The 13,261-nt window shown below is 42.4% G+C and overlaps 1 protein-coding gene across 3 annotated transcripts in view; it reads left to right on the top strand.

Annotated features, from left to right (window-relative positions):
* Positions 1 to 2,353: 2,353 nt before the first annotated feature.
* Zfp62 (ZFP62 zinc finger protein) overlaps positions 2,354 to 13,261 on the top strand; it is a 29,928-nt gene continuing 19,020 nt past the window's right edge. Inside the window, exon 1 of one of the 3 annotated variants that reach the window (XM_040748508.1) lies at positions 2,354 to 2,481. Coding sequence is in view for 1 of the 3 variants with exons in the window: in XM_005071885.4 (XP_005071942.1) it covers position 9,704 (1 nt within the window). In the remaining 2 variants the exon portion in view is untranslated. Of the gene's footprint in view, positions 2,482 to 9,612; positions 9,709 to 13,261 lie in introns of those variants that run through there. The other 2 variants (XM_005071885.4, XM_013114799.3) reach the window with 2 other exon arrangements.

Raw genomic sequence — 13,261 nt, forward strand, 5'->3', positions numbered from 1 at the left:
GTTTAGTGTGTGTCTGGGTGTGTATTCTAGCTTGGAGGGTCGTGCCTGTTAGACAAGCTTTTTCTTACTGAACGACACCTCCAGCCAGTTAGAATGCTTTACGTAGATGGTTCTCTTCTAGAGTTTAGTGTGTGTCTGGGTGTGTATTCTAACTTGGAGGGTCGTGCCTGTTAGACAAGCTTTTTCTTACTGAACGACACCTCCAGCCAGTTAGAATGCTTTACGTAGATGGTTCTCTTCTAGAGTTTAGTGTGTGTCTGGGTGTGTATTCTAACTTGGAGGGTCGTGCCTGTTAGACAAGCTTTTTCTTACTGAACGACACCTCCAGCCAGTTAGAATGCTTTACGTAGATGGTTCTCTTCTAGAGTTTAGTGTGTGTCTGGGTGTGTATTCTAACTTGGAGGGTCGTGCCTGTTAGACAAGCTTTTTCTTACTGAACGACACCTCCAGCCAGTTAGAATGCTTTACGTAGATGGTTCTCTTCTAGAGTTTAGTGTGTGTCTGGGTGTGTATTCTAGCTTGGAGGGTCGCGCCTGTTAGACAAGCTTTTTCTTACTGAACGACACCTCCAGCCAGTTAGAATGCTTTACGTAGATGGTTCTCTTCTAGAGTTTAGTGTGTGTCTGGGTGTGTATTCTAGCTTGGAGGGTCGCGCCTGTTAGACAAGCTTTTTCTTACTGAACGACACCTCCAGCCAGTTAGAATGCTTTACGTAGATGGTTCTCTTCTAGAGTTTAGTGTGTGTCTGGGTGTGTATTCTAACTTGGAGGGTCGTGCCTGTTAGACAAGCTTTTTCTTACTGAACGACACCTCCAGCCAGTTAGAATGCTTTACGTAGATGGTTCTCTTCTAGAGTTTGGGGACCCTGGCAACCACCATGCTGGCTCAGATGTGGACCTGATATTCCAAAGCTCATCCAAAAGTAAGCCATGATATTTCACAAGACTTGGAAATTTAAATAGTCTACCACTGAGTACTGTAGATACCTATAGACCCTGTGTAATTTCAGAAGATCCCTGCAGAGGACTACATCCACACCCACACACATGCATGTATGTGAGGGGGTGGGGGTGGGGATGGAGGGGTTGGGTTGTGGGGGAGCCCTGATGTGATTTCCTGATCAATTGGCCCAGTCTCAGGAACTGTGGTTTCTCTTCCCAGGGGATAGACAGAGGTCATTAAATCAGGGTAGGGGCGGGGACACAATACCAACAGAACTGACTTCAGAAACTTTAGTTAATATTCCATATAATGTGTATATGGCAGTCCTTTTTAAAATTTTTTATTTTATGTTATGTGCATTAGTGTTTTGGGTGTCAGATTCCCTGGAACTGGAGTTCAGACAGTCTGTGAGCTGCCATGCTAGGAATTGAACCCAGGTCCTCTGGAAAAGCAGCCAGCGTTCTTAACCACTGAGCCATCTCTGCACCCCTATAGTCCCTGTTTTAAGTGCCTCACATATACTAATTTAATCTTTACAACAATACTATGAAGCAGCTACTATTATCATCTGTTTTGCAGGTGGTGAAACTGGGGTGGGGGGGAGTTATCAGCCTGGGGCTATACAATTATGTGGTCATAAAAGAAACCTAGAACCCAGCACAGGTTGAAAAGAAATACTTTGAACCAGAGTGTCATTTTCCAACAGTTCTTCCTCAAAATTAGGAAGACAAAGGGCAACTACTCTAAAACAGAAGTCATAATTGCATTTTTAAAAATAACTTATTTATGTATGTGTGAGTATGTGTGCCACGGCATACCACGTGTGGAGGCTGGAAGACAATTGTGAGGAGTCTGTTTTTCCTTCCCCCATGTGAGTCCGGGGATCCAACTCAGGTTATCAGGCGTGGCAGGCAGCAAGCGCGTTTGCCCACTGAGCTTATCTCACTGATCCAGGACAATGTCTCTGACCTCCTATATCCCCTAACTATGTTAGTCCATGTGTGCGAGTTCAGTTGTCTTCCTTTTGTAAAGACTCCTTCCCCCTTCGTACCAAGCAGATAGCACGCATTGGCAAGGATAGGGAGGAAAAGGATGCGTGTGACCCCTGGTGGAAGGCTGCTCACTGCGTTCCTATTACAACTTTGTTCAGGCACTTGCCATTGAAAGGTTGTTTGTTGGTGAGTTTCTAAATCCAGCCCTCATTCCCCTCCAACACAGCTCAACAGCGCCACCTGCCACACACTCTGCTCACCCCGAGCTTCCCGGTCTGAAAGGAAAAGGGAATCAATCACTGGGCAAACCGGAAGGCGATGCTCAAGACAGATGCCAGAGGCGACTCTCTCCTTAAAGCAGCCACAGTTCCTGCAATGAAGAACAAGTTCACACAAGACTTCGGGAAGATACCGCCTCTAACATAAGGACAGGTAGTCCCTAGAGAAGCCACAGAACCCGGCAAAAGTAAGTTAAGCCACCAGATCCTTGCAACCCGCCGCCCATTTGGAGAGAAATCAAGCTGCCAAGCACAGAACCAAGCTTCAGGTCGGTTTCCTCACCAGTATATACGAGTCCCTCCAGAGTTTAGCAGGCTGACTCAATTTAGGTTTAATTTTAATTTTTCATTCATGAATGCATTTATTTATTATTGCAAATGCTTATTAATGCAAACATTTATTCAACAAGTAGCACATGTCAATTAACTTTGCCCAGTCCTTGAGCATACAAGGATGGGTAAGGTTTGTTATGTCTTGTTGTGACTCTCGTACTCTAGTTATATTGTGTATTGTGATTGGGGTCATGGAGTAAGCTGGTATAATAAGGAGGTGAAAACTTTCATCCTTCCAGCTACCTTATTTTGTTTAAATTTGACCTTGAATAAACAAATAAAAGTCTCCTGGTTCACAGTACAAGGATGGGCACTGAAAATTCTCCTCTCCACCTGTCTTCCAGCAACCCAGTCATCTCCTCATGGTCAGCTAATGTTAATGGTTTCGGATTGAATGCTTGGGAACATTTTCATGAACATATGTGAATATGTCCATGTTTGTTTACCTTATATAAATTAAACAGTATTAATGGCTGGGGTATTTTTTATATTGGTTTTTAAAAACACATTCCTTTTTCTGTTACTGTTATTATTTTGTTTCTTGTTTTGAGGAAGTTTCTCTCACTATGCTTCTCAAACTTCCAGGCTTATAATTCTTCCGCGTAAGTTTCTACAGCAACTGGTTTATTCACTTTAGAAAGGTTCCATTCTTTCTTCTTCATAACTGAGTATGGAATTATGGTTTCAATGTGTTCTCCTCAAAGTTCATTCCTGGGTGTTCTAGCCCCCAAGACCCCAAAATACAATCTGATTTGGATCTAGGGTCAGTTCAGGTATAAACAATTGAGTTGAAGTCATAGTGAAGAAGGTTAGCACAGTGTAACTGGTTTCTGTGTAAAAGATGGAGATGAGCACATCCACAAATGCAGGCAGGGTACCGTGAAGACAAAGAAAGAGACTGGGATGACGTGTCCACATGTGAAGGATCAACTAAGCTAAGTAAGAAGCGTGGAATAGATTGTGTCAATAGGCCCCAGGAAGAACTGCCCCTGGACTCTGTTAAAATTGTGTGTGTGTGTGTGTGTGTTAGTCACTTTTCTGTCACTATCACACACACCTAAGTTAAATCAAATAATAAAATTAGGGGAAATAATGGTTTAATTTAGCTAGCAATTTCAGAAGTTCTAATCCATGGTTGCTTCACCTTGTTGCTTTAGGCCTGTGGCAGCATAGTATATCATGGTAGGAATATGTGGTATAGGGAAAGCTGACTACCTTGAGTCAGCCAGAAAGCAAAGAGAGACAGGAACGGCTTGGGGTTTCAGTACCCACTCACAGGGCACATTCTCAATGACCTAATTACCTCCATTAGGTTCAGCCGCCTTCTAATAATGTCACAGTAATTAAGCCTGCAACACATGAGTCTCTTGAAGATATGTTGGACACAAAATATAGCACCATGGCTATGCCACATGGTGAGTGTCTAGAGCAGAACTTCTGAGGCAAAGACTATGTGCACATGAATCCATACTGCCCAGGGTCTTCCCTAGAGGCTTAGCCAGGACCTCCCGACCCACACAGCCAGAAGAATGGCTTTCCAGCCAGTATGTTATCAAACTTAGGGACCTGCCATTTTGATAGGAGAAAAAAAGGTGTTTCTGTAAAGTTGGGTTTGCATTGTTTGAAAAAAGTGGATGAGTGTATTGCTGCATATGTGTGTGGACATGAACTGTGTCCATTCCTGGCGTCTGAGTAGACCAGAAGACTGGAACTGGAGTTACAAGTGGTTGTGAGCTGCTACGTGGGTGCTGAGAATCAAACTCCGGTCCTCTGCAAGAGCACCAAGCGCTTTTAATTTCTGAACCATCTCTCCAGCCCAAGGTTTGTACTTTTTATGAGTCATTGGTAGGAGCTTTCTTTGAAACCAGTTTTCCAGGGGGGTTGCTCATCTTCCTTATGATTTTTTAAAAAACTCCTTTTGTTTCAGGGGAAATGACCCTTTGTGATGTAAGATGCAAATGTTTTTCTTAGGTAGTAATTTGAATGTTTATTTTCCTTGTGGTGGTTTTCCATAAAAAGTATTTGACTTTCGTGTGTTTGAGTTTGCTATTCTTTATTTTTCCACTGTTTATCTTTTGTGTTATAATAAAAAAGAAAAGTATTTCCATATTCCAATTCGATCAGAAATTTTCTGTGATTGTTTTCCTAATTCTTATGTGGAAGTGGTAGTGATGGTTAACGACTGTGCATTTACTTCTATTTATGACAGGGGTTTGCTGTGTTGCCCAGGTGAACCTTGATACCCTGGGCTTAAGTCAGCTCACTGCTGCAGCCTTTTATGTGTCTGAGACCACAATCATGTACCTTCCTCAGCCCCACTCCTGGCTCATGCATGCATCTAACACTTAAAAAAAATTTATGTCAGTAACTTTGGCTGGTATGAAGACTGGGGTTTAAAGAAAAAGCATTTTTTGAAATGCTTCCCAATTGTTCTGAGCTATCTTCCTCACACTGATTTGAAATATGACCATCATATATTAAGTGTGTACCCTGTGCTGCTCTATAATTAGGGTTTGTATGCATGCCTTGGAATTATGCCCGCTTAATTACTGATATGTTTTAGTGGTCTTCCTCTCATCGCTAGCTGTTTTTCTAAGACATTTTCTGACTAGAACAAGCAAAGGTCTGCTCATTTTCCACATGAATTTCAGAATGAAGGGTGGGTTGCAAAGATGGTTGTTGCTGTTTGCTCTGGGAGTCATTACAGAGGAGAAAAAGGGCATCGTTCTGATCCCAAGTCATTCCTCTCATTTGAATGCAAGAAACTTTGCACAAGTGCAGTTGCACTTCTGTCTTCCAAAACGGTGCAAAGTTTCTTCATATAGGTCATGCACGTGCATTGTTGGTTCCCCATTTCATTTTTTTTGCTTTGTTTCTATTGTAAATGTACTTTTGCTTCATTTATTAGAATTATAGTTTATACATAAGGAAACTATTGCTTTCTTTGTGTTAATTTTGAAAACACATACTTTACAGTGTTGTCTTATTGTTTACTCTGGTTTTCCAAGTTAACTCCTTTGGGCTCTATAAAAATAAAATCGTGTTATCTGGAACTAGGATAATTATACCCTTGCTTTGCAATGTTTATATCCTATTTTTTTCTTATGCAGCTGCAATGGGAAATAATGATAGTAATGGGCAACATCTTTTTCTGGCTCTTTGAATGTTTTCAGTGTTTCCCCTGTTACATTTATAATAAGTGCCTCAATCCCTATTGTTCTTATTTTAGGACTCTTTAAAATGTTTTGTCTGTTGATCCAGTAATTCCTCCTTTTGTCAACCATTCCAAGAAGATTCAGGAAAAACCTTTGCCCAGTATTGTTTATTACAGAACTAACTTATTTTTTTAAAGACTTAATTAGGAAGTACCTCATCACTGAACAAGAAGAGAATAGTTAATGAGATTCTAACTCAATAGAACATCACAGAAAATAGTAGCATCATGGGAAATCATAATGTATAACATTTTTAAAAATCACTATAAAAGTGCATGCATAGTTTGATTGCAACGCTCTAAAAAATCCATTCACTGGTGGTAGAAAAGGAAAGATAGCACACATAGTTAGAACAGCACTGTGGAGACAGGCAGGTGGATCTCTGTGAATTCAAGGCCAGCTTGGTCCACATAGTGAGTTCCAGGACAGCCAGAACTATATAGTGAAGCCCTGTCTCAAACAATAAGGAGACTCTTTACAAAGATGTTAGTGGTGGTTGTCACTAGGTAATTTTCCTGTTTTTTTGTTTGTTTTTGTCACCTTGACACTAGCTGGAGTCATCTGAGAGGAGGGAACCTCAATCAAATGATGGACTATGGCGGAGCAATGGTGGAATATGCATTTAATCCCAGCACTCAGCAGGCAGAGGCAGGCATATCTCTGTCAGTTCGAGGCCAGCCTGGTTTACAGAGCGAGTTTCAGGATAGCCAGAGCTGTTACACAGAGAAACCCTGTCTCAAAAAACCAAAAATAAAATAAATGATGGACTACAAGCTGTAAGATAGATGATGGGCTACAAGTTCCTTTTGGTCATGGTGTTTTTTTTCACAGCAATAGAAATCTAACTAAGACAGCAACACAATGGCAAATAATCTTTTCTCTTTCCTTCAAATGTTACATGACAAATTGATGTTTTGCTATTCCAGGAAAGGAGATTTTTAAAAAATAAAATTGTAACCAAGCTATACTTGGGCCACACCAAATAAAAATAAATTTGAAACATCACTGTCTCAGCACTCACTGGCCTTCTGAAGATGCACATACATTTCCAATGCACATGTAACATGATTCATGCATGAAATCCCTCGTCTTCTAGTTGGCACATTTAAAGCAAAATGGGGCATCTGAAATTAATTTCAACAATACATTTTATTCAATCCAGTGTGAGACCCACCTCTTCCCAAGGCACTGGTGAGTTCTAAACACTATTAAATGACTTTAAATCTGTTGTAATCACTTATTGTTAACCAATTATTTACACTTGTATTGAAACCATCCCTTCTAGACAGACTTTGTTGACTCCCCATGGGAGGCCTTACCCTCTTTGAGGAGCTGATGGGGGGTAGGGTGAGGGAAAGATGGGGGGAGCAGGAGAAGGGGAGAGAGGGGGAACTGGGATTGGCATGTAAAAAAATAAATAAAAATATGAAAGAAAAGAAAGCATCTCTTCTAATATTCAACTCCCCGTAAATAGACATATATATTGGAGGATGGGGGCAACAGGATTCCTTAAGTAGCAGCAGTCTAACTTTCCCTGGCTGCACTTTCTGCCATGTCTACCTTGAGCAAAAACATTCTGAGTCTAACAGTCAAGTTGATTGGCCTTATACCAGAGCGGAACACTGCATGGACACCTTGAGAAAAGTAGAGCTGGTTGGGCCAGGAAGCCCACACCAGAACTATTTGAAACTATCTGTACTGGTGTTTTTGCTGTCTCTAGATGACAATGCAACCATTTCCATCTTGGTGAGCTGGTACACTTGTCCTGGTGATGTGGCAGAGTATACTTAGAAGCAAGACTGTGATTTCCCCTGCACACCCCAAATATCTGTGATTGATCCAAACACCCATTCTCAGGCTATATGAGTGGGCTGTTCATGTTCATTTAGTGAACCAGCTGGGAGACATTCTCCTAATTTAATCTCCTCTGATGTTGCAAAAGCAGGTTCAATAAAGCCCTCTCTTTCATGGTCTGGCCTGCTCTTAGTAGTGTAGGTTGGGCTAATAAACACATAAAGAAGCAGCAGGGACATCAGAGAGTGGCAACCATGATGGCAGAGGCATCAGTAGCAACAGCAGAGAAGTTGGCAGAGCAAACTGAAAGCCATAAGACAGCTAGCTGCTTCACAGTAGGCAAGAGCCTTAGGCCAGACTAGAGAGAAGGTGGCAAGAAGAGGGAGACAAGAAGGTAGAGCTCTGGTGCTGAAGAAAGATAAAAGACCGGAAGAAGCCAAAGAGGAGAAGTTGCATCTGGCCATCAGAAGAGTGCCAAGAGCCATCAAGTCTTCAGGGGCAAGGTATCCCTAGGTTCAGACCTGTAACACTGACTACAGCCAAGCCTATGCATTCTGATACCCAAGGCTTGCATGTGGGCCGAGACACTAGTGCTCCTGCTAACACTGCTATCAAACACCAAGAGAAGTCAAACCTGCAAGGAACCACCAGCACTTGAGAGCTTACCTCGTGCTTCCCATTCTGTTAGAGCAAAGAAACTCTTAACCGGTAGATTGGTGATAAAGGAAACCTAACTATGACCACTCTCGCTTGTCATCAGCATAAGAACATTGCTTTTTAAACATTCTCTTTTCTTTCTTAGCTTGGACATCCAGTGTGAATTTTACATTTGTAATACGTCTTAGTTCAGAGTAGCCACATTTCACATGTTTAATAGCCACCAAATGTTCATGATAAAAATCACTTGCACCAAGATGCTTTATTTAGGTTTCCCAAATGATCCCTTTCTGCTGTCCTTTTGGAACAAAGTGTCCCAATCCAGATATAGACATTATACTTTGTTGTCTAAAAGAAAAAACAAAACAAAGCAAACAAAAACATCCAAAATCTTGGGATGCAGACCAGTCTAATATGATAGTCTTTAGACTATGAGTTCTTTTGGAGGCCTGAGAAAACTGTCCAAAGCTGCTCCCAGAGTTGTGCTTTCCTAGCAATACGTGCTATTTGAATGAAATGTAGTTGGACATTTGGTCGTCAGTTGCACTGGTCACATTTCTGGCGCCGGGTAGCTGTGTCTCAGCCACTGTCTGGATTGTAGAACCCTGCCTCAGCCTGTCCATGCTCTTCTCCACAACTTGCTGCTTGCTGGCCTGACAGAGACCTAGGCCTCTGCTCCGTCTTAAGGTTCATTACTGATACTCTGTTCTATGTCACAGCATACTTCCCAGTGGCCTGGCCTCCTTCGAGATGCATAGAATTCTGTAGCTTGGTGCCCAAATGCGATCAAAGACACTACTACACCAAAACTTCCCTCTACATATTCATGTCAGGGTTTGTTTAGGAAGACATAAGAAACGGGTATAGATTGATGTAGATGACAGGCTTTAAACTGGAGTTTTGTAGCTAAGGATAGGGGAGTTGGAAAGGGGGTTTTATTAGCCGCAGAATGGGGAAGTTAGTTGTTTTCCCTAGATAAGCTGTTTTTGATATTGCAAGGTATCTGGGGAGAAGGTCAGCTACTTCTGCAGTCTCCAAATATCTGGCTTCCTGGAAATTTGAGCTCAGTTGAAGGCCTTGGTTTCGGGGAAGTCTTTTAGAAAGAAAACGTATGGGACCCCCATATTTTGCTTCCCTCCTAAGAATCTCTCCAGTCTCTCTGGATGTCTGTAGGCTCAACTTCACAGGCAGGAAGTGAAGCATCTATTATAGCCCCCACTCCACCCCGGACTATAAAAGCCCAATACAACAGGAAAACGCCCCCTACTCATCTTGGGCATCCGGGCTGAAGGACCTCTCCACCCCGGGTAAGGAGGCCACCAGGGAACCCGCAAACCGCGGGTCACGTGCGCGTGCAGGGCCCGACCATCGAGTCAGTCCTCCAGTATCCTAGAGCGGCCTCGGAAGTGCCCCTGCGGCGCGGGTCTTTCCGGCCGGGCAGTCTGCGCTTTTGTCCCGTCGGCGGCCGGGCTCCCGCGGCGCCGTCACAGCCAGTACGTGAGTCCCGGGCCGCCCGCGCTCTCGCCTCTCCCCGACCCGCCACGCCCTTCCCTTCTTTGCTCTCGGTTCTCGGGCGGGTCCTGGGGGAGTCCGTGGTTCCTTACGCGCCTCGGGAAGCGCCCACCAGGAGCGAAGGGGAAGGGAGAGCCCAGGCCTGGGCCCCGAGGGCAGCTCCTGCAGTCCGAGCTCGCCCCGGGCGGAGGGAGGGCCAGAATCCGCCCTGGGTTCCTGTTTTGTAGCCATCTCCGGCTTAGAGGGAGGAGAACCCTGATTATTGGCGCTTGAAATTTTGCCCTGGTTGTGGTTAAGTTTGTTTCTGATACTTAGAGGTGACCTAATTGGGTCACCCCTCCCCTTTATTTTGGTGGGAGAGAGGTGTTGAGAGACACCTGCGGGTGTGGAAGCAGACCCTAGGAGAAACTCGGGTAGACCGATGGGTGCATCCAGAGAAGGCCATCTTCCCGATCCCCACCACAGCAAACGGAGAAAGTGTTGACTTAGGGAAAAGCTTTGAGAAGTATTGGGGCGGTGATGTAAAAGATAAACGGGCCAGATGGAGACGTGCCCGTCCTAGTGTACTGTCTAGATGGCCAGTTTATTTGTGTACGCCTGAAGCTTTTGAGTGTGTTGTGTGTGACTCTTCGCATATGTAATGTTCATGTGGCCACGACACTAAAATGTAAAAAACTTTAAAAACAAATTATAAAAACGTAAGATTTTCTTTCAGTGTTCTCAATGGTTAACTTATGCCCTACCGTAAAAGGTAAACACCTTTGTTAAGATCTTGAATAGACATCCAGGATTTCTTTCTTTAAATACTAGCAAATATGTAGTTCGTTCCTCTTATTCAGACAGGCGGTAGCATAACAAATCCATCTGCTTCCTTGTTTCTTTTACAGAATCTGTTTTACAGATCTTTATCAGGAAGCTGGTTTGTTGTTTGTTTTGCAGACCTGTAGTAGATTGGCCATTTTAAAAGATTTTTTTAGATAAGGGTTGCATTTGATATACTCTTTTGAGTTGTTTCCAGTCCTTTTATCTCAAGCTGTAGTATCTAGAATGATTCTGTACTAGGATAAGGATTGTGAAATTAGGGAGGAACTGAGATTAATAAAGTGGTTTTGTTTTACATTAACTCAGTCAAAATATGCTACATAACTTGCTTCAAGCCAGTCCCTGACTGAGCCCTTAGCTTCGGAAAAATCTCTAGAATGCCCATCATAGTCTTTTGCTTCCCTTACTCTGGAGTAGCTAGAACTCTCTTCCACTACTATGAAGATATTCCATTACAAAAATCCCTTCACTGTGAGTTTCAGGCCAGCCTGGTCTACAGAGCAAGTTCCAGGACAGCCTCCAAAACAAAACAGAGAAACCCTGTCTCGAAAAACCAAAAACCAAACAAAAAAAATCCCTTCAATCCTTATTCCTAATTTTTAAATAATAGAAACAGATCTTGTTATATATGCTTTTCATAAATTAAATACAAAAATAACTAGAATACAAATTATACTCATGTTGGTATATCACTTCTCTCATAAAGTTCCATCTTCCATTTGCACAGTCTAATTAGATGCTCTTGAGTTGGCAAACATTCTCTCTTAATTTCATTCTATATATATTCAGAATATATAAAACATTCTGAATATGTTTGAATGGCTTCTAGTCATTTGAATGACTATTAATTCATAATAGTCATCAAATATGTCATCTGAGAAATTAAGTTATGGAGACCCTGGATCATGCTTGAGCAGAGGACATCGCCTTATTTAATACACTTGAAATTTGGAAATTCAAAGTAGCTGCAGGCATGTTGTACCTATTTCTTCTTGCAGCCTCTTACTGTGGGAGCCGTTTTCTGCCGAATCAGGATTGCTCTCCTGTGAGTTGTCTCAGCTCCTGAGAAGTGACTCTTCACTAACCAGAACAGATAGTAATTAGATTCTTGCTATCTGCACACACTTTTATAGGACTTAGGGGTAGAATGCCCACAAGCACAGAAATACCCCGGGGTTGTGAGTCTTATGTAATTTGAAAGGTACAGAGACTTTTTCATCGTTGATGTCCACTGATGTTACTGGACTGTTTTTTGATCCTTTCTAGTCTTGTGTTATAAGGGACACATGATGGCCACCACACCCATCCTATCAATTATATTATAACTTCATCTTGGAACTCTAATTCTAATTCTTACCCCCTTCCTCAGTTCATTCTCCCACTGCTTGATGGTGGTGGCAGCAGTGGTGCCCTTAGTCCCGGGAGGCAGAGGCTGTGTGAATTAAGGCCAGCCAGTGAGGCTCTGTCTCACAAAAAAAAAGAAAGAAAGAAAGAAAGAAAGAAAAAGAGCTAAGCAAAGTAAAAATAATACAGTGAACTGTATGCCCATAGTTTCACTTGCCTTTTTATTTTTCTTAGTTGAAGCATTTTAAAGCAAATTCCTGATACTGTTTTTTTTTTGTTTTATTACCCTCATATGTTTTGTTTCGTTTTTTTTTTGGTTTTTTTTTTTTGGTTTTGGTTTTTTGATACAGGCAATGTATGTGAATATTTTTCTGTTATTGACTGATGAATAAAGCTGTTTTGGCCGAAGGACAGGCAAGATGTAGCCAGGAAGGAAGTATAGGTAGGACTACCAGACTAGAATTCTGAGAAGAGAGTGAGTTGCCAACAAGGCACTATGTTGCTGCTGGGAAGATAGGTCCCCAGGGCATTCTCTGGTAAGCCAAGACGATGTGGAGACACATAGATTAATAGAAATGGGTTAATAATTGAGAGCTAGATTAATAGAAATGGGTTAATAATTGAGAGCTAGCCAATAAGAAGCCAGAGCCATCGGCTAAACAGTTTATAATTAATATAAGCTAAGCCTTTGTGTTTATTTGGGACTGGGCAGGAATGAACTTCCGTCCACAGACAAGGTGCTCTGTGGAGCTTTGGAGCCTATCCTGGAACTCACTCTGTAGACCAGGCTGGCCTTGAACTCTGTGTGCCTCTGCCTCCCACATGCTGGGATTAAAGGCATGTGCCACCACCACCCTGCCCATCTTATGTTTTAGTTGTCATTAAAAATGGCATATATAGTACCATTACATTACAGCTGATTTTAGCTTTGATTTTATTTTTTTATATTATCTAGTAGCAGTAGGCAGACTACTGGGTCATTTTTCTACAATAAGCTAAGAAGGGCTATTATACCTTTTTAATGGAATCTTTATAATCAATAAACAGCATGGTCAAAAAGACCTGAAATCGTGATACCTGTCTGGCCCTTTACAGAAAAAACATTGCCAGCCTTACACTCGGGAGGCAGAGGCAGGCGGATCTCTGAGTTCGTGACCAGCCTGGTCAACAAGAGCTAGTTCCAGGACAGCCTCCAAAGCCATAGAGAAACCCTGCCTCGAAAAAGCAAAAGCAAACAAATAACAAAAACACAAAAAGTCATTGCCAACCCCAGATTTAGCGATGCCTATGCTACTTCTTTACTTAAAACTCCTGGGGGTAAGTGAACTCTGCAGTTTTAGTCAGACCTCCAGAGCCCTGTTGCCTACCTGTC

The sequence above is a fragment of the Mesocricetus auratus genome, unplaced genomic scaffold (assembly GCF_017639785.1).
Source record: "Mesocricetus auratus isolate SY011 unplaced genomic scaffold, BCM_Maur_2.0 Super-Scaffold_100007, whole genome shotgun sequence".
Lineage (NCBI taxonomy): Eukaryota > Metazoa > Chordata > Mammalia > Rodentia > Cricetidae > Mesocricetus > Mesocricetus auratus.